Here is a 21,627-nt window from a genome sequence, read left to right on the forward strand (position 1 = left end):
GGGGATACTTAATTTAATTAATCAACAATACTATTGATCAGCATTACCAAACGTGGATGTTTTACACTAGAAACAAACATTGGTGTTCTATTTTATTTAATACTGTGAAGCTGCTTTGATACAATCTGTATTGTGAAAAGCGCTATATAAATAAAGCTGACTTGACTTGACTTGACATGTATAACGCAAGCATATAAAATAAAAATTAATATTAGTATTTGGATTTTTTTTTTTTTTTGCACTGATAAGGAAAAAAACGAGCCTATCGCACTGGCGCGATTGCCGACCTCAGGGGGTTAAAGCCTCTCTGTATGCAATCGAGCTCTCCTTCCATGAAATAAGATTTCCTTTATTTGTCCTCGAGAGGAAATTTGTTTCCACCATAGGTGCGTACATAATACAAATACAAACACACATAACATAGTAACAACATAAATCAAAAAAAAAAAAAATAAATAAATAAATAAAAATAAACTGAGCATACCTGACACATCAATGGCCAATACCTATGAATTTTAGAGCTCATGTAGATACAGGAACAAAACTCTTACTAAACTTGGCCTTTCTACACATCGGTAACCTATACCTACGGCCAGAAGGCAGAAGGATAAAATATTTATGAAGTGGGTGTTCTGAATCATTTAAGATTTTTTGTGCCTTTCGCAATATGAGTGTTGAGACAATATCCGATAGAGAAGGGGTAGTAATGCCAATAATTTTACTTGCAAAATGAGTTATCTTTAAGAATTTGTTCTTGTTGGTAACTGTAAGCATATGGAAAAAACAAATGGCACCATAAGTAAGAACTGGCTCAATAATACTGCGATACAGAAGCAGAAGAAGACATGGCTGAACAGACAAGTGCTTAAGTTTACGAATAGCTGTCAGTCTTTGTTGACAGCGTTTGTAAACCCCTAGAGTGTGCTGATTGAAATCGAGATTTTGATCCAAAATAATGCCAAGATATTTAAAATGCTCTACTCTCTCTACTATCTCTCCATTAATAATAATTCTAGAAGCATGGATCTGTGTTTTCGATGTGCTAAAGACCAGTTCCTTTGTCTTAAGAATATTAAGGTGCAGAAAGTTATCCTCACACCATGTGCTAAAATGTGCTGTAGAACGTTGATAGTCCAAAAAAAAGTCATTGTCCTCATTAAGCAGAGCAAGAATGGCTGTATCATCTGCATATTTAAAATAATGAGTAGTTGTAAATTGACTCTAACAGTCATTTGTGTAGAGAATAAAAAGGAATGGGCTAAGTACGCACCCCTGAGGGGCGCCGGTGTTAAGGACAATGGTTGTTGATAATGCACTGCCCACTTTAACCACTTGAGGCCTATTTGAAAGAAAATTGTGGATCCAATATATTAGAGATGATGGGACTTGCATACTCTGTAGTTTCTTTATCATCTGATGACGCTGAATCGAGTTAAAAGCGGAACTAAAGTCAATAAAGAGAAGTCTGGCATAATTCCCAGTGATGTCCAGGTGTTGAAGTAGACAATGTAGAAGACAGGCCACTGCATCATCAGTCCCTCTCTTCTGCTTATATGCAAATTGTAGACAATCTAGAGATGGTGTAACGTATGGGAGCATAATGTTTTTGACGATTTTCTCAAAACATTTAATTATAATAGAGATTAATGATACAGGCCTGTAGTGATTTAACTCGGATGGATGCGTTTTTTTTGGAACAGGTATAACAATCGATGATTTCCATATGACAGGTATTGTTGAAGTACAGAGTGAGCGAAGGAAGAGAGAATGAAGAATAGGGGTTAGTTCCAGGGAACAGCTTTTCAAGACCCGACCCGGAATACCATCTGGCCCAGGGGCTTTATTCGGTTTGCACTTAATGAGCTGAAAATAGACATCCTGCCTGGTTAGAAGGGACTCATAGTTCAACTCTTGAAAGGGCAAAGAATCCAAAAGGCTATCACACTCTGCTGAGAAGTCAGAGGTGTCAAAACGGGCATAAAAATTATTAAGATTACTTGCAAAGGTGGTAGGATCTGAAACATAAGTAGTCTGTTTAGAGGCTTGTCCAGTAAGGGTCCTCACACGCTGGAATGCCTGTTTGGTGTCCATATTTGCAAAGTCCTGCTCCAATTTGTTCTTATAATTATTTTTCGCTTTAAAGATTTCATTTTTGATATCCTGATTTATTTTTTTGAGACCAGCGGAGTCCTTTTGCCTGAAGGCAAGTTTCCTCTTCTGGAAAAGATATTTTATCTTGAATTTATCCATGGTTTTGAGTTGGAGTATGCTCTGATAGACTTTACCGGTATCAAAAGATCCATACAGAATTTGATGTAATCTGTAATAATTGAAACCTGTTCATCCAGGTCTCCCTCAAAGACTTCCCAGTCTGTACATGCAAAACAGCCTTGAAGGCATGCAATAGCATCTTCCGACCATTGGGGGATGCTGCGTATTACCGGTTTGCGTTGTTTCAGCCGTTGTTTGTAAACAGGAAGTAAATGAATAACATTGTGATCCGCTAACCCTAGTGGTGGGAGAGCTCTAGCTTTAAAGGCTTCCGAAATATTACTGTAACACAAATCTATAGTTTTATTGAATCTCGTTGGTACATCCACATATTGATTGAAGGCTGGCAATGAGTAGTCAAGCCGACAGCTGTTAAAATCACCAAGAAGTAGCACTGGAGCATCCGGATATTTGCTGAGCATAGCCTGTGTATTTTGCGCTATTTGTTCAGCCGCTGCTTTGACATTAGCGCTTGGTGGAACATATACACAGCTAAGCACAACAGTCGGGAATTCCCGCGGGAGATAGAAAGCACGGGCGGACAGGGTGAGCAGCTCCAGGTTAGGATTACAGATCTTCTCGTGTACTTTGATGTTAGTGCACCAGCGTGAGTTGATGTACATACACACCCCACCTCCACGCTCTTTCCCAGAGTTACTAGTTCTGTCTGCACGAAAGATTTTAAAGCCATCCAGGCTAACCTCGGTGTCCGGGACAGACTCATCTAGCCAAGACTCAGTCAAAGCAAAAACACATGCCTCCCTGAATGATACATCCGTGAGACATTTAGCATGCAACAAGTCCATTTTATTTCTCAATGAACGAACATTTGAGAGAATTAATGAAGGTAGCGGAGGTTTAAAAGGACGTCTTCTAAGTCTGCCTCGCACCCCTCCTCACCTTCCTCTTTTCCTCTTTAAGCTTGATGTTGAAATTAGCTCAGGGGGAATGATCATAGATGGAATCATTTGGCAGTGGATAGAGTTGCGCAGAGATAGAAGTTCAACCCGGGAATAGGTGAGTCCTTGCCCTGCTCCAGCATCATCTAGTTGAATAGTCCATACCACGGAGTCAGTTACAATCCATGTAATTATAAGGATAGTCCAAAGCCAACTTGTCCAATTTCCCATGATGATTTTGCTGTAGTACACTCTCAGAAATTAACAAAAAATAAACTCAAACAGAAAACATACAGACAAACGCACCGACAGTGCCGTCGCAGCTAACGCATGCGCCAGTCCTCGCCCATGCGAAATGCCTCTAGTTTTGTTTTCTTCCAGTTGCGCTCCATCTCTCTGGCTGCTCTCTTAAGGGCCCGAGTGTGCTCGTTGTACCACTGCGTTTACGACTTTTTTCTTTGATCTTCTTTAAGCACAACAGAGCAACTGTGTCTAAAGTGCTGGAAAAGAGAGAGTTAAAAGTTTCTGTTGCAATATCGAGTTCTGCTAAGCTATCTGGGATGCTGAGATGATGAAACTGATTAGGAAGATTATTGATAAAGCAATCTTTAGTGGCAGAAGTGATGAAGTTTACACAAGACTAGATAATGATCTGAGATGTCCTTGCTCTGCTGCGATGTCTTGCGGGGTGGACTCATTTAAAGGAACACTCCACCGTTTTTTGAAATAGGGCTTATTCACCTTCTTTCCTACATTTAGATAGGTGGGCAAATGCATTTTTGTGTCAGTGCATGCATGGTTTTAGTTTGACAGGGTCGGCGCTAGCTTAGCTTAGCACAATGAATGGAATCCTTTGTTGCCAGCTAGCATGTCCTGAGTAAAAGTGATATAAAAAATGTAAAAAACCCACCTAATTACTTCTTGTGGCCTGCGTATTCACAACAAGTACAAATAGCGATGCAGATTAACACTAGGCGATTTCCTAGGCAGATATTGACTTGGGACTATATTAGGGGGAAGCACAGGCGAAGCACTGCTACTTGGGCGCAGAGATATCACGCCCAAGTAGCAGTGCTTCGCCTGTGCTTCCCCCTAATATAGTCCTTAAAATATAAGTCAATATCTGCCTAGGAAATCACCTAGTGGTAATCTGCATCACTATTTGTACTTGTTGTGAATACGCAGGCCACAAAGAGTTATTAGGTGGGTTTTTTACATTTTTTATATCACTTTTACTCAGGACATGCTAGCTGGCAACAAAGGATTCCATTCATTGTGCTAAGCTAAGCTAGTGCCGACCCTGTCAAACTAAAACCATGCATGCACTGACACAAAAATGCATTTGCCCACCTATCTAAATGTAGGAAAGAAGGTGAATAAGCCCTATTTCAAAAAACGGTGGAGTGTTCCTTTAAAGTAATGTAATCGTTTGGTTTTAGCCAGGTTTCTGTCAAACACAGCACATCTAGGTTATTATCTGAAATCAAATCATTAACAATGAGTGCTTTTGAAGTAAGCGATCGAATATTCAGCAACCCAAGCTTTAGCATTTGCTCATCTGTATTATAGCTGTTTTTTATAAGTAATTGCTTTTGCTTCCTAATTCTGGGAACAGACACAGCCTCTATATGATGATATCTAGGTGAAAGAGGCTGTATGTGATGGGATTTATCTGACCTTGGTGACGTGAGACAGCTAGCAGACAGTCGGTTTAGCCAGTATTATTATTGCAAGTGACTTACGATGTTTTTTTTTTTCAGTTCATAATCAATTAGCATTCAGCTGCAACTTCTACAATCCAACATAACAATATCTGAGCTTCATTTCACAATGTTCTCTTTCTACCGCTGTGATTTTCAGGTGCTGAAGATGAACAAGATGATCAGGAGTGTCTGAGGATTGCTCTGATCGGGAAGACAGGAAATGGGAAGAGTGCAACAGGAAACAGTATTCTGGGAAGAGATGAGTTTGTCAGTGAATTAAGACTAGATTCAGTCACCACAGTTTGTGAAAAGAGAGTTGGTGAAGTTGATGGTCGACCAGTAACTGTTGTTGATACTCCAGGTCTCTTTGACACGACACTGACGAATGATCAAGCATTAAAATAAATATTGAAATGTATTTCCGTGTTGTCTCCTGGACCTCATGTGTTCATCATTGTGTTGAGTTTGGGAAGATTTACAAGAGAGGAGATGGACACAGTAGATCTGATAAAGAAGATATTTAGTCCAAGAGCCACTCAGTTCAGCAACAAAAGAGTGAGAGAGAACAAATGAAGAAGATGATGGCAGATCTTCAAAGAGAGAAAACAACATGGTAAGAAATGTAATTATACAGGATTCGGGAGAAATATGATGGCAGAACTAAAGCAGAGGAAATGTATAAGGAGCAGATTTGGGCTCTCATGGATAGTCGCTGTAAAGCCTTAAATCTAGCCTTTGGTTGATTGACTCACAGTGCATATTAATATTCTGTTTGCTTAGGATTCTGATATTCTCTATTTGTATTTTCTCTGATAAAATTCTATTGTGTCTGTGTTTGATTTGCCTTGACTGATTTTTTTCATAATTGTCTTTAATTCTGTTTTTGTCAAAATGTTAAAAAAAAGTGTGTGTTGAGTGTGGGACCTTCGCTCATTTGCTGTGTGCCAGCAACGGTTAGTTGGCTTGCCAGCTTATCCTTGTGAGGGACCTGGAACATATTAGATAACTAAAAGATATTGTGAAAGCAGGCATTTACTTCATTTTCTGTTGGTAATTAAAATGTATCATATAAATTCTTATTAGCTCTGTTCACTTGATTATGGTTATCTGGGAAATGTAGGGAGAGTGTTTTTTATTTTGTACATATATATAAATTTCCTCCAGTTTCTGGTTAGAGAGGAAGCTCAGGGAAGTTTGTGTTGCTTCTTTTCTGTTATTACTTTAGGCCTTACTCTCTCCTGAAGATTTATCCCCATCTTTTGTTAAGCCTTTTTGATATATGAAGGAAATAAATACTTTTACTTTTCCTTAAAGTTGTGTTATGTTTTCACTCTGAGACTGAGGCTGAAGTGTGTTCTGCACATATCTTTACATCTCTACGTTATCATACTTTCTTTTCCTTTGTTACCTCTCCTCCGACCCCTAGACTGGGAGGGGAACGCGTCACGGATAGATGTGCCTTTTTCATATTCAGAATTAAAGAGGGCATTAAAAAACACTAAAGCTTCAACTCCAGGACAGGACGCAATTAGTTATGTAATGTTAAACAAGTTAGTGACGAATCTCTTAAAATCATTCTAGAGTTTATAACAGGGTATGGGAAGAAGGGATTTTACCTAAGATGGAAAGAAGCTGTAATAATTCCCAACCAAACGTAGATCTATTCTTATTGGAATCAAGACAAGATAAAGATCAGAGGATGTTGGAGGAAGAGATGACAAGAGAATATATTGGTATTAAGTATGAACAATATATACAGGTTTTCACAGATGCATCTAAGGATCCACTGAAGGGACAGGTGGGGGTAGCGTATATCATTCCCAGATTGGGGAAAGAGTATCAGATCATGTCTCTGTGTTTACAGGAGAGTTACTAGCAATTATGGTAGCAATTAATAAAATAAATGAAATGGGGCTAAGTAAAACTTTAATATGCTCAGATTCAAGTTCAGCTTTGATGTGCCTGGAAGCTCAAAAGTCAGATACTAGTTTTGGAAATCTTACAGATATTGTTCATGATGCAACAGACAAATAGGATAGTTCAGTTTTTATGGGTTCCGGCAAATTAGAAATCAAATCAAATAAATAAAAGGGAGATAAATAAAAATTGGCAATTGTATGGGTATAATGAGAAAAAGGTAGACATTTACATTTAATACAACCATTGGTAGGAAGAGGAAGGACTTGAAGTGGGAGAAGGAAGGAAGGAAGACTGTATTATTTCTAGATTAAGACTGGGACATACAGGACTCAATTCAACAATGCAAATAATAGGAAAACATCCTACAGGATTGTGTGTGAGTGCTGTGGAATCAGAGAAACAGTGGAGCATGTACTTATTAAGTCTATTCAGAGGAAAGGTAATCAACAATTAACATTAAAGATGATTTTACACTCAGTAGAAGGGGGTAGATTAATAATACAGTTTTAAATAGAACAAATTTAATCTATAGAATATAGATTAAATATATAGGCTATAGTGGTATTATTAGTAGTATCATTATCCCTGATCTCTGGAATGTGATGGGCTTTGGCTGGAGATGGAGGAGCTGAACACGCAGCGACACTGAAAGCTCGAGCCCGGATTGTTCTGGGATATATTGTCTCTGATCTATTGCCCACAGTAGATGGTGGTAATGCTCTTTTAAGAATGCGAACCGCCAACAAGCCCGAAGAAGAAGACCTGAGGAATGCGGAAGTGACGCGTGTCGCGGAGCTATGAGCGGGAGCAGCCGATAGTAGTTCCAGCAAACACCGACAGCTCCAGCACTGAACCCCATTCATTCATTTCCATTGTTCCCGAAGCTCGCGCGCTGGTAAGTTGATTAAGTTACTGTATCTTTCACTTTTAAACACTTCAGCCGTCCTCTCATGAATCTAGGCAGTAGTTGTGTTTATGTAGCCAGCTTTAGTTAGTGTTTATTGGAAGAGAATAGTTAACTGCAGCCAGCTTAGTGACCAACACTTCACTAATGTTCGCTACCAGTCAGAAATGTGTATTAAACCCTGAGGTCATAGTTAAATAATGTGATGTTGCACTTCAGAGTTTTTCTGTCAGCCCTGTTTTCATACATGAGGTGGTCAGAATATTAGAAATACATCTGGATATATAAAGCACATAAGTACAGCAGCAGCACCCCCACAAATAATAAGACCTCAATGCTAAAACCTGTAAATGTGTATAAAATCCTGAACATTATAGAAAAGCTGAATGTATGGCTGAGCATACAGTATCATAATGCAATAAACATATAATTTGCATAATGTGTTGGATGAGCAAAATGATCATCCAGCTTCTTCCATAATGTTGTTGTGTAAGAATAACAATAGTGCTTTGTGTGTGTGTATATATATGTGTATATGTATGTATGTTTTTTTGTGTGTGTGTGTTCTCATTTAAAGGTACAATATGTAAGATTTTTGTTGCACAGTGTGATATAGCCTATTTCCTGCAGTTGTGTACTTACAGTATCCCAGAAGTCTCCAAATATTATTTATTTCAGAGAAATTCCAATTTTAAATAATGGCCCATCCCGGAGAAAAATGTCGCCTGTCAATGACGCAATATCCGCGCTATCCTCGGTCTCCGCTCGTACTGCCATAGACATGCCGTAACCATGGCGACAGACGTGGACAACCGCGTAGTGCGTAACGTTTAGCGGCACGCTGTTCTTGTTTCATTTAAACATTATGGACCATGGCAAGCAGACTTTGGAATAAAAAAGGACTAAAACTAAAATAAGGCTCAATATCAGCGTGGCGTTTTCCAGATGCCGAGAGCTAGCGTCCGCGACTAACCTGGACTCGACAGAGCTTCACAAGTTACGACTTGACAGCGACACCGCTCTTGAGCATTCTTTATTAGACAGGTGAGCAAATGTACATACAATGTACACGCTTGACATTATTCAGCTCGTCACTGTTAATTTTCAGCCGTAAGGCCGTGTGTCCACCAAAGTGTTTTTAGCCAGCTGAAAACGCTAGGCGCTCTGCTAAAAATGCTCAGCTGTGGGCGCGTGAGAGCGTTTTGGCAGCACAGCGTTTTTTCAGTTGAGACGGTTGAGACACTTTGCCTGTTATGATACGGAATATCCGCTAACGTGTTACTAGTATCTCATTTCACACATATTTTGTTTCCGTGTTGATTCTATATTAAAATGTCAATACAATGTAATGTATTTTCTCTGGCTCTTATTTTAAATGATTTTGTTCCGTTATTATGCTTGTTGTTGTCATCTGTTAACGTTGTACAAGCAGAATGTGGCGGATGCGGTTGGTCGGTGTGTTATTAGTCCCGCCCCTCCTCCACTGTGATTGGTCGGTTGGGTAAAAAGTGACATTGATGAGCGCAGCGTTTTACCCAAAGTTGAACATTCTTCAAATCTCGGCGACCTGTAAAAAACGCCGAACGCTGAGTGCTTCAGCATGAAAAAGACGCTCAGCGCCTCGTTAGGCTCATGGCGTTTTAAATACGTGGCGCTCCCATTGAAAAAACACGCCAGCCGCGAGTAAAAACGCTTTGGTGGACACACGGCCTAAGGTAGAAATTGATATTGGAAAAATAAAACTCTTTCCTCCCTCACCTGCACTACTGATCTTTTTTAGTAGACACTACAGCACTTAGCACTTAGATACATCATCATGTAACCAGTACTTTCATTTATTTTATCCTGTAGACATTTTGAACATTAACCCCCTGAGGTCGGCAATCACGCCGGCAAATCAGTGCAAATTACTCTGTTGATTTTGATTTTACATACTTGTATTGTACATCATTCAAAACTGTTAAATGTCTTCTTTTATTTGTGTACACTCATAATAAAAACAAAATGTTGTGTTTTTCGTAAAACAAAGAAAATAAACATGATGCGCGTTCTGCCGTCTGTCTCAATGTGAAACTCATTCTGAAACGCGACAGAAAATGACCTGTAACTCAGCGAATGTTTGTCACACAGACTTGAAACGCATGTTTATACAACGCTTGGAATCTCTATTTTTAAAGTATGTAAATTATATAAAAAACAAATATTCTATTTTTAAGTAATCCATACGAAAGCAGCGGCATGTACAGTTTCTCAAACGCGTCCTCATTAACTATAATGTGACCACACCCACGCGCGCACGAGCGATTGACATGCAAATGATCCATGCGGAGAAACGCAGACCTGTAAACGCCCTCATCACCTCAAAACAAAGAAGCAGAGACTTCGTAACTTACTCTTCTCTGCTTTCATCGGGTTTGGACAACTGTAAGCTGTGCTGTGCTGTGCTGTTTACCTTGAATTTACCTCGGATTTACCTCAGAAGAACGCGATTTGAAGATGAGAAGATTTTTAAGGTAAGACATGTTAAACTGGTCGTGCCAGATTAAAATGTATGTTATGAAATGAGTTTGGAGTAAAAACATGAACTAAGCCTAATGTCATATATGTACATGTAGACAGAAACATGAAATGTGAAATGTGAACTAGAATGATAGGCAACCTTTCAGTGCTTGTATAGCCTACGTGTTCAACACGAGGATGTTTTTATATTCTAATAAAACACAGCATGGTAAAAGTAGGCTAATATATATATATGTGTGTGTGTATTCTGTACATTTTAAAAAGCTATTTTAACCTGAAAAATCTAAAATATATTCCCCAAATTGTGCAGCATAGTTTCTCTTGATATCAGCATGTTCACAGCTGTTTTGTTGTTTTTAGAGGAACAAGATGCCACTGATAAGTCCTGCTGACTTCAACATTCACATAAGTTTCCTACTATGTATGTAGCCTACTATGTTTCAGGAATGGCACAAAGGTGTGTGACAGTTCAAGTCTCTGTCTTTAGTTCAGTGTGTTAAATAATGTGTTTTTTTTTTTTTGTCATTATGTTGTGTTGTAAATACATTAAAAACAATCAAAAAGCCATTCTTTTTTAAATCTCCTCATTCTTTGAGCAAGGTTGCTCAGAATGGCAGGGCCTGATAGCTCCTAATAGGGCCATTAGGGAGTGTCTTTTGTCTTTCTCAGGTGAGAAAAGCTTACATAATAATGAGATGTCCACGCCTCTTGCATAGAGCTTTCTCACACAAAACACGTCGTAAAATTTTTAAATCAATATATTGTCTTCTCTGAATGAGCAGTCAGGATGATTTTCACATAGTTTTGAAGCAAATATTCTAGGCTACGTGATACAATTTTCAAAAGTCTTATGAAGAAATAATCAGTAGGGGTTTCATGAGCTTATTTCAGTGACAATTTTTTTTTGTTTTTTCACAAACCACGCATAAATGTTATTATCTCAAAACTACAAACTTTTACATACATGCTGCTGATATATTATTGTAGCAGAGTTTGTGCTGAATACAGTGTAATCAGACTTTAGCCATGAAAATGTCACAAGTAACAGAAATAAGCACAAATGTCAGAGCATGTCAGAACACCTCCAGGCCCAGAAAACAGCTCAGACCTCAGAGGGTTAAAATCCAAATGAAACTTTTCATTAGTTTAAAAGGTGACTAGCTTGCATAGCCTATTTTACTTCACTAACCTCCAGGGACGTGCAAAGAGTTCATCAGGGGCAGGGGCTCAAATGTAAGAAAGGGGAAATATAATAAAATATAAAACATCAATATATTCTTCTTCTTCATTCAGTTCTATGCAACATATTCAGATTTAACAGATTTATTTTTTGACTAATTATCAAAATAAAGTATAGTCATACAAAGCTATTATTACCAGAGCAGGTAATTTTACCATTGTTGCCTAGCATGGCTATACCAGCTCAGCAAACAGAAGTCTACTACTGAGAAATTTCAAGTTATTTGAGCGAACTTTGCTTCTCCAGTGCATGATCGGTAGCTACATGAATGGAGCGTTTGGGCCGTTAACCACAGAGCAGAACGCGCAGCGCAAACACGGAGCGGATGGATTCAGAGCCATCGCATTACAGCGCCGCCGGTCGCCATGTTTCAGTGTTTTTAGGTGTGTAAGTGAATGTCGTGCTTTTACTGATCATGTGAAGATTTCAGCGGCGCTGAAAATCCAGCGGCGGCGCTGCGTCTTCACGTCTATTGCGATCTCAAAATTCCGGCCAGTTGATAATACCTAGAATATCTAAATCGACTGCTGGCGGTAGATCCTTTTCCTATTTAGCACCAAAACTCTGGAACAGTCTTTCTAACAGTCTCCCTAACATAGACTAAAGACACATCTCTTTGACATAGCATTCACATAATACATTATAGACTTCTATAATCCAATGTTAGGCTGCATAGATTAGGTCAGCCGGAACCGGGAACACTTCCCATAAATCCTGATGTACTTAGTACTAGGGCTGTCACTTTATGTTCGAAAATCGATCGGACCAACAATACAATACAAATGTTGTTAGACATAACATGAGGCCGCGAGTTCAAGGTAAAATCATTTACTAATTGCAATACTTAATTTGCTGTGTATCGTTTGGAGCAGGGGTGTCAAACTCAGTTCCTGGAGGGCCACAGCCCTACACAGTTTTGTTCCAACCCTGATTCAACACACACACACCTGCAGTTTTCAAATAAGCCTGAAGGACTTGATTAGCTGATCAGGTGTGTTTAAAGGGTTAGTTCACCCAAAAATGAAAATTCTGTCAGTAATTACCCCGTAAGACCTTCATTCATCTTCGGAACATAAATTAAGATATTTTTGATGAAATCTGAGTGCTGGATCACTCCTCCATAGGCTGCTCGGTGACCGAAACTTGCTGGCCCAGAAAAGTTATTAAAGAGATCGTTAATATAGTCCAAGTGACTCCAGTGGCTCAATCTTAAGTATATCAAGCGACGAGAATACTTTTTGTGCGCAAAAACAAACAAAAATAACGACTTTATTCCACTATTCATTTCCTCCTCTAGTTGGTTCACGTAGTGTTTTTGCGTAGCGCGTCTGTGTTACACATCACCACGTAGGCTCACAATTGGCCAAAGCTGGTCATGTGTGTGATGCGTGATGACGTGTAACACAGACGCGCAAAAACACTACGAGGCCCAGAGAGAAGGAAATGAATAGTGGAATAAAGTCATTGTTTTTGTTTGTTTTTGCGCACAAAAAGTATTCTCGTCGCTTAATATACTTAAGATTGAGCCACTGGAGTCACTTGGACTATATTAACGATGTCTTTAATAACTTTTCTGGGCCAGCAAGTTTCGGTCACCTAGCAGCCTATGGAGGAGTGATCCAGCACTCAGATTTCATCAAAAATATCTTAATTTGTGTTCCGAAGATGAACGAAGGTCTTACGGGGTTGGAACAACATGAGGGTGAGTGATTACTGACAGAATTTACATTTTTGGGTGAACTAGCCTAGGGCAATTCCAGCGTTATGGACGTGACATTTGCAGTCAAAACTTGAATTTTTAATTCTCAGAAAATGCATTTAATACCAATATATTGTAAACATCTGTTTATATTTCCATACTACCTTAATAAAGGAGTCCAGACATTAGAAAAATATCAGTCTACGCATGCGTTTTATATTTAATATGAGGGAAATACACATGCGTTACGGACGTGACAAAAAAAATCTCTAACTTTTTGTTGCCAAAATATTTTTTAGTAATTCTGTGAATTACACTGCGCAAACCAAAAGTAATAGTACCCACCGAATGAAGAAGGGTTGGCTCTCCACAGAACATAAAATATTCATTTTATGTTATTTTTCGTTTTCGCATTTATGAGGAAAAAACAATGTTTATTTATTTATTTATTTATTCATTTATTTGACATGGACATTGCAATTAAACATAGTACAAAACAAGTTTGTAACTGATGCTATGCAAAAAGAGTTTATAGCTAATGCTAATTTACAACTCCAGTCCATGGTTGGGCCTTTACACTACAACATTTTCTATTTCATCATAAAAATGTATCTATAGACATACCATACAAATCACTTACATACACAAACTAGCTATTTACAAATGGGTACATTCCTGTTTCGATTTCATCCAAGACTTAACACGAGATGTGAACATTTTAAGCTCAGTCATTGTTTTATATTCAATGGGTAATGAGTTCCACAACTTTGCACTTTTATATGAAAAAGCAGACTGACCAAATGAAGTCTTACGGTATGGAACTATACAGTTGTTATTGATAGAGCCTCTGGTGACTCTGTTGATGTTTTGTCTCTGCGGACGGTTACGGACGTGACCGCTCTGAAAAGCGGTCTTTTGTCTCTGCGGACGGTTACGGACGTGACCGCTCTGAAAGCGGCACTAAATACTGCTTTAAAACGTTCACAGAGACCTCAAACAGGCATTTAAAACACCAAATATTAAGGATTGGCATTATAAGCAAAAATAATATTCGATGTTTGTTCGAAAATCGTACCTCTCCCCCAACATGCTCACCGGTAAGACGCGTTCACTCAAATCCAGCTCCAACATTACAATTGAGTAGGCATTTAGTCTCATATTAATGTTTAAATAAAATAATTGTATTTTTTATTTCATATGTTGATTATATGAAAGGATAACAGCATGAGTAAGATCATAAGATGCAAATAAATCGGATACGGACCGTATACGGTATATCAGTGGGCAGACATGATTTTGACCAATTCTTTAGTTTTTTTTAGTTTTTTTGTAGAAAGCCTTTCTTTAATGTGAATTTCATTTTGTATAAATTGTATCTTAATTTTAATCAATGTTTCATCAACCAATTGCCTGGATTTTTTTAAATAAGAAGAAAATAGGCTATAGCAGACAATATAATCAGGACACAGAGGCGCCGTCGCGTGAAGTGGAGCGCACCTCATAAATGAACCGAAACTCCGCGTATAATGTAGGCTACTTGCCTCACATACCTGAGAAATATATCTATAGGACGTCTGAAATGTCTACTTTTAAACTACTTTTAAGTCGTGAGTCAAAATGATTGCAATATCACTGTTATTTTGTCAGCTTGATCGCGGGATTATGATGAATATTCATGTTTTAACCAAGAGGGAAAAACGCGACATCCCGAAGGAAGTGTCCTATGGCTATAAGACATATGCTCTTCTTAAAGTTGTACTGTATCATATACTACCTTCTGATATTCATATTTCGTTCTGTAACTGGCAGGGGAAGAGAAGATCCGTTAATGTGCGCTTTATCCGCCGCGCACTGAGGCGCTACAGAAATATACCACGACGTATTAAAGAGCGGTCTCTATTGTTTACATTTTGTTATAAAATAGACTGAATTTGAAAGTTGAGACATTTTTTCATATTAAAACTAACAAAGCACAAATATTATTGCGATTATTGGATATGCACTGAATATATGGTAAGCCTGAAACCGATCACAAGTGCATATGATTTGATGTGAAGCGTCTGTAACGGTCACGTCCGTAACGCATTATTATGGTTGTTCAAAGCAAAGTAGTGGAATGAAATGTCGATCCTAGTAAGCATAAACATAGTTTAGCTTTGCATATAAAGTTTCAAGTTATTTGCATTTATAATTGTTATATTATATAAACTTAATCTTTAAAACGTTACGGACGTGACAGAGCACTGAAGCGTCCAGACCTCTTTATTAAAGCCCTTATAAATTCAACAGGCAGTGCTGTTATGACCAAATTAGTATATTTATTTCTCAGGCATGCCTCCATCTTTCAGCAAAATGCTTTATGTTCAAATTAAGTTTTTAAAAGGGGGGTCTTTGATACCTCTTTTGAAAGCATGAAATATGGCTGGTTGAAATTAAAATTTTAGCATTGTTGCTCACCTCATATGTGGTGGAAAAACAAGGCAATTTTCTTAAAATTTCTGATACAGCACATTAATACAGTATATTACAGACCTAAATGGACAACTTAAAAGGGGTTTTGATCTTTAGGTAAAAACTTTATTTTTTCATGGTAAGGATGACCTTTGCGTGGAATTGCCCCCTAACCCTTTAATTAGGGTTGAAGCTAAACTCTGCAGGGCTGTGGCCCTCCAGGAACTGAGTTTGACACCCCTGCTCTAAACGATACACAGCAAATTAAGTATTGCAATTAGTAAATGATTTTACTTTGAACTCGCGGCCTGATGTTATGTCTAAAAACATTTGTCTTGACCTTGTTATCACAGTTATTGCAATTGTTTATTGTAGGTGCTTTCCAAAACACAATGGAAGGAGATTTAGGCAGGACTTGCCTAAGATGAGAATAACTCATCACGATTACCTAATTACTTTTTATAATTTTCTTAATTCTGTTTGCCTCTGTGCTGTACTCTGTCGCAAAATAAACAGAATTTTCCAGAATTGATCTCTACTAATGTTTTTCACTTTGTTATACGGCCTTGTTAATCACTTAAATTTGTATATCCACTGTTTTTATATCCTCGTTCCTGAAATCTTTCGGTCATATCATGGGCTCTGCAAAGATGCATTGGGATTGGCATTTAAATCAGGACCTACTCATTGTCGTAATCATGCTCTAGATCTAATATTGTCACATGGAATAGATGTGGATGCCGTTGAAATTCTGCAGCAGAGCGATGACATCTCAGATCATTACCTAGTCTCGTGTAAACTTCATTTAGCCAAGGCTGCAAAGCCGACTCCGTGTTATAAATATGTGAGACCTATCACTTCTGCCAATAAAGATTGCTTTATCAATAATCTTCCTGATCAGTTTCAGCATCCCAGATAGCATGGAAGAACTCGATATTGCGACAGAAACTTTAACTCTCTCTTTTCCAGCACTATAGACACAGTTGCACTTGAAGATTAAAGAAAATAGTCCAACGCCGTGGTACAACGAGCACACTCAGGCACTTAAGAGAGCAGCCAGAAAAATGGAGCGCAACTGGAAGAAAACAAAACTAGAGGTATTTCGCATTTCATGGAAGGAGAGCTCGATTACTTACAGAGAGGCTTTAAAAGGTGCTAGATCTGCTTATTTTTCAACCCTTTAGAAGAAAATAAACAAAACCCTACTTGTATTCTTGTTCATCTTTGTCATTAGGATACGTACCAAAAACTTTTAAGCTGGCTATGATTAAACCGCTTGTTAAAAAAACGCAACTTGATCGTACAGAATTAGTCAATTACAGGCCAATCTCGAATCTACCCTTTCTGTCAAAGATACTAGAAAAGTCAGTATCCTCACAACTATGTTCCTTTTTAGAAATAAATGATATCTGCGGGGATTTTCAGTCAGGATTTAGACCGTACCATAGTACTGAGACAGCTCTCATTAGTAGGGGTGGAACGGTACATGTATTTGTATTGAACCGAAACGGTACTGGTGTCATGGTTCGGTGCATGAATTTACACGGAGAATACACGGTATAAAAATAAATAAAACTCGGGTGCAAATTAATTAATGTAGTGCGGAACTACTGTTAGATACGCGGGTTCTTTAGGGACACCTAAGCTGTAGCCCCGCCTTAGCAGAAGCTCTGTGGCTATAATGAACAGACTGCGATGTCAAGTTTGCAATGCTGGATTATGTTATGTTATGTGTGTGTGTGTGTGTGTGTGTGTGTGTGTGAGAGAGGGAGAGGCGCGGGCGCGATCAAACAGTGGAAACATAAAAACATACTCCGTCATTTTGTTCATACAGGACATCATTCAAACTGCAAAGTGTTTACTTATAATTGTGTACACTCGCAATATAAAACAACATTGTGCTTTTGTCAAACTATAAACTCTTTTCAAACTGTAACCTACAACTGTCACCCAACCAAAATCTCTCTCTCTCTCTCTCTCTCACTCACACACACACACACACACACACACACACACACACACACACACACACACACTGTTAAAAAGCAAAAAATATTTATCCAACCCCATTTAAAAACAGTCTGTGGGTGCCATCTTTTAGACATTCATCATATTGCATTGGTTTTCATTTCTTGTCCTCAAACAGAGCACAAATCTGTTTATTTTTAAGTTACACATTCTACATTGAAAGAAAATCAAATGTGTTTTTAATGGTAGTATTATTTTATACAGAAATAAATGATTTATAATTAAGTTGAGAATAAAGTTAGTGTTAATTAAAATTTTAAGGAAAACAAATATATTGATCTGAAATGTAGCAAATTAATTTTAAATTCATTCAGGTACAATTACCAAACATATCTCAAGGTCTTTTTATTAATTTAATGATAAAACTAATTATATAAAACAATTGTCAATGCACTACAAATAAACTGGTTCTATGCCTTTACTTTATTAATAAAACCTATTTAAAAAATACAAGGCTTAAGACATTTATTTTCCTTTGGTGGTACAGCCTGAGACATGCACAATAATAAAAAAAAATTGCCTTCTGCATTTTTGTTTTGCTTTTTCCTCCATTGTACCGATCTCGTACCGAACCGTGATGTCTGAACCGAGGTATGAACCGAACCGTGACTTCTGTGTACCGTTCCACCCCTACTCATTAGAGTCACAAATGATTTGCTCTTATCATGCGATCGTGGTTGTATCTCTTGTTACAAGCCTGGCTCAAAGCAAGCAACAGAGTAGGGAAGGACCACACGCGGAATAGCGATGTATTAGATTTATTAAATAAATAGAATTTAACAATAGATTTTATAGAGTCAGTAATGGGAAAAATTTATTTATTGAAAAATAAAAGTGTAAGCAATCAGTGTAATGCGGTGCAGTGAATAAGCAAAACAAAATCCTAAACGGTGCGGGAGAGATGGAACGTCGGCGGATCTCCCTCCGGTCTCATCTGAAGCGTTTTTTAAAGGCCTAAACCAGGAACTGATTAGCACGACTCCAAACACCTGCGCCCAGCTTACCTGTAGGAGACAGAGGCAGCACACAGACAGGAGGAGGAGCCAGGCAAGGCCGAGCTGGCTTGATCACCTTAGGCTTTCCAGTTAACTGACACGTATGACAGGTCTTAATGAAGCATGCCACATCCTTCTTTAGGCAAGGCCAATAGAAGTACTTCATAAGTCTGTCATACGTCTTCCGCACACCCAAATGGCCTGCTATATCACCATGAGCCGTCTGTAGTATCAAGTCTCTAAACTTAACAGGCACTACTATCTGGAAAACAGGATCCTCAAACATATCATTAGTCAAGTCAAGTCATCTTCATTTATATAGCGCTTTTAACAATGTAGATTGTCTCAAAGCAGCTTTACAGAGATAAATGTATAATTTAACGTAAGATTGTTTTGGCTTTATAGCGGTTCTTTAATTAAGTTATTTTCCAGCTAGATTTGAACTGACAGAGTGTGTCTGCTTCCCGGACAATGGTAGGAAGACTGTTCCAAAGTTTTGGTGCTAAATAGGAAAAGGATCTACCGCCAGCAGTCGATTTAGATATTCTAGGTATTATCAACTGGCCGGAATTTTGAGATCGCAATAGACGTGAAGGAGTATAATGCATTAAGAGCTCGCTCAAGTACTGCGGAGCTAAACCATTTAGTGCTTTGTAAGTAATCAGCAATATTTTAAAATTGATGCGATGTTTAATAGGGAGCCAGTGCAGTTTTGACAGAACCGGGCTAATATGGTCATACTTCCTGGTCCTGGTAAGAACTCGAGCTGCTGCGTTTTGAACCAGCTGTAGTTTGTTTATTAAGCGTGCAGGGCAACCACCCAGTAGAGCATTACAATAATCTAGCCTTGATGTCATGAAAGCATGAACTAATTGTTCCGCATTTGTCAATGAGAGCATATGACGTAATTTAGATATATTTTTAAGATGGAAAAATGCGGTTTTACAGATACTAGACACGTGACTTTCAAATGAAAGATTGGTATCATTAGTCTGAGGCATCCACTTACGAACCACTTACGAACCAACAGCCCATCCTGAACAAAATAACCCCTCGCTGCACTGTCGCTCCTCAACAGGCAAAACCCCAGCAAACAGTTCACTCAATGTTGAGTCCTCCTTCTAAACTACAACAAAATCACTAAATGACAGAGAAGATGGCAAATCTGGCAAAACAATAGGCTGTAAATCAGGCTTACAATTTTTCTCTAGAACCTCAGTTCCAGAGGCACGGTTCATGGCACGTGTTACTGCACATGCAGTAAACACCTCAGGTAAGCTCTGCAGGCTACTATCAGCACCTGATGGGATAGATGGAACTCTTAGCGGCATCACGCCAAACACGCTCTCCAGCCAAGTTATTACCCAAGATGAGATGTACACCATCTACAGGCAACGAATGGCGCACGGCAATGACAACCTCACCCTGAACCAGGTCTGACTGTAGCTCAATCCTATGCAGAGGAACAGTTAGAACCTGCAACCCAATTCCCCTCACTAAAACATTACCAGTACTGGACTCACTAGAAAGAAGCAAAACAGACTCTAGAAGAAAAGATTCACAAGCCCCCGTATCTCTAAGAATTTTAACTGCCACCTTTGCAGAGCTGCCCACCAACGATACGAAACCATCTATAATGAAAGAAGAGTAATCATTGACATCGGCTTCAATTACATCAGAACGGCTATACTGGCTAGATCCAACAAGGCTGTCTGCAGACAAATTAGAGAAGGCCACACCCACTTCAGGGTTAGACCTAATCTCAGTGTGGATGAACTCAGACCGTGCGCGCACACCAGCAACGGCAAGGGCAACAGGTCTTGCCGCGCCAGGTTTGCTCCTCTGGCCTCTTTCTTTCAAGGCCGGACACTTGTTCTTCCAATGCCCCTTCTCTAAACAGTAATGACAAGCATTCGGATCTGCCTTGCCACGAGACTGTTCTTTGGCAACAGACTGACTAGTGGGAGTATTAGAAAATCCCGAACATTTACTAAAACGTCCAAAGCGCTGCTCGCGGTAGCCCTTACCTGGATTATGTTCTTTAAAATTTTGCCTGTGTGTTAAAACGTATTCATCAGATAAAACTGCGGTGTCTGCTGCTGATTTTACCTTCTGCTCATTTATATATACTGCGATTTGATCAGGGAGGATGTTTCTAAATTGCTCTAAAACAATTAAATTACACAACTCTTCAAAGGTAGAGACGCCTACTGCAGCACACCAATGATTGAAAAGACAATTCAGCTCTCTTGCTACCTCTGTATAAGTCTGCTTTTCTCCCTTCCAATTACGAAATCGTAGTCTATATGCTTCTGGAACTAACTCGTATACTTTAAGCAAAGCATCTTACACGCACCGACAAAGCAATAAACGCCTATATTAGTATATATATAAACGCCAATAATCTGGCCATATTAGAGATATCAGGGGTGCGCTCTGGCCCAGTCAGAACATCGCCACCACAGTGCAGCTACAAGACAAAAACAAACGGAGCTGCCCTGCACACATTGATCCTCTTCATGCATACCCCAAGAACAGAGATTTTTAATTCACAATGTCAGCGGCACCTAACTTTTCCGACAAAATGCCGTTAAAGCAGGCATCCTCGACTGTGCCCTCCGCCCAGGATATAGCACAAAAACAAATAACTAAAATAACAAACAAGCTTTAAGCAGGGGTTCGCAAAGCTCCAATGGCTACACCATCAATTAGTTATACATATATATATTTTTTGTCTCACAAACAAGGCCTGCACTTACCCAACAATGAACCACCCCCAATACTTAAACCTGGCTGTATTTAAACAACCCCAGGCACAAACGAACCAAATTATCTCCTTGTCTCCCGCACCGACGTAATGCAACAAAATTTTCAAGCCTAATTAAATTGATCTGCGTGTGTCTTTCCCAATAATTTACTATGCGTTAAATGCCCAATCAAACGTACTGCGCTGGATCACCGTAGGATCCAAATACAGTCAACAAATTAGGCACGTTA

At 38.8% G+C, this 21,627-nt stretch overlaps 1 protein-coding gene across 8 annotated transcripts in view; it reads left to right on the forward strand.

The window, feature by feature from the left end:
• Positions 1 to 21,627, forward strand: part of LOC307169567 (uncharacterized protein) — a 199,603-nt gene that overhangs the window by 24,320 nt on the left and 153,656 nt on the right. For 5 of the 8 annotated variants that reach the window (XM_079890295.1, XM_079890296.1, XM_079890294.1 and 2 more), the window contains one exon: positions 5,031 to 6,183. The exons of 1 other annotated variant lie outside the window; for it this stretch is intronic. In XM_079890295.1, the coding sequence (XP_079746421.1) occupies positions 5,031 to 5,037 (7 nt within the window). In that variant the 3' untranslated portion in view covers positions 5,038 to 6,183. Of the gene's footprint in view, positions 1 to 4,812; positions 4,890 to 5,030; positions 6,184 to 21,627 lie in introns of those variants that run through there. 2 more of the 8 variants (XM_079890299.1, XM_079890300.1) reach the window with 2 other exon arrangements.

The sequence above is a fragment of the Squalius cephalus genome (assembly GCF_949319135.1).
Source record: "Squalius cephalus genome assembly, chromosome: 1".
Lineage (NCBI taxonomy): Eukaryota > Metazoa > Chordata > Actinopteri > Cypriniformes > Leuciscidae > Squalius > Squalius cephalus.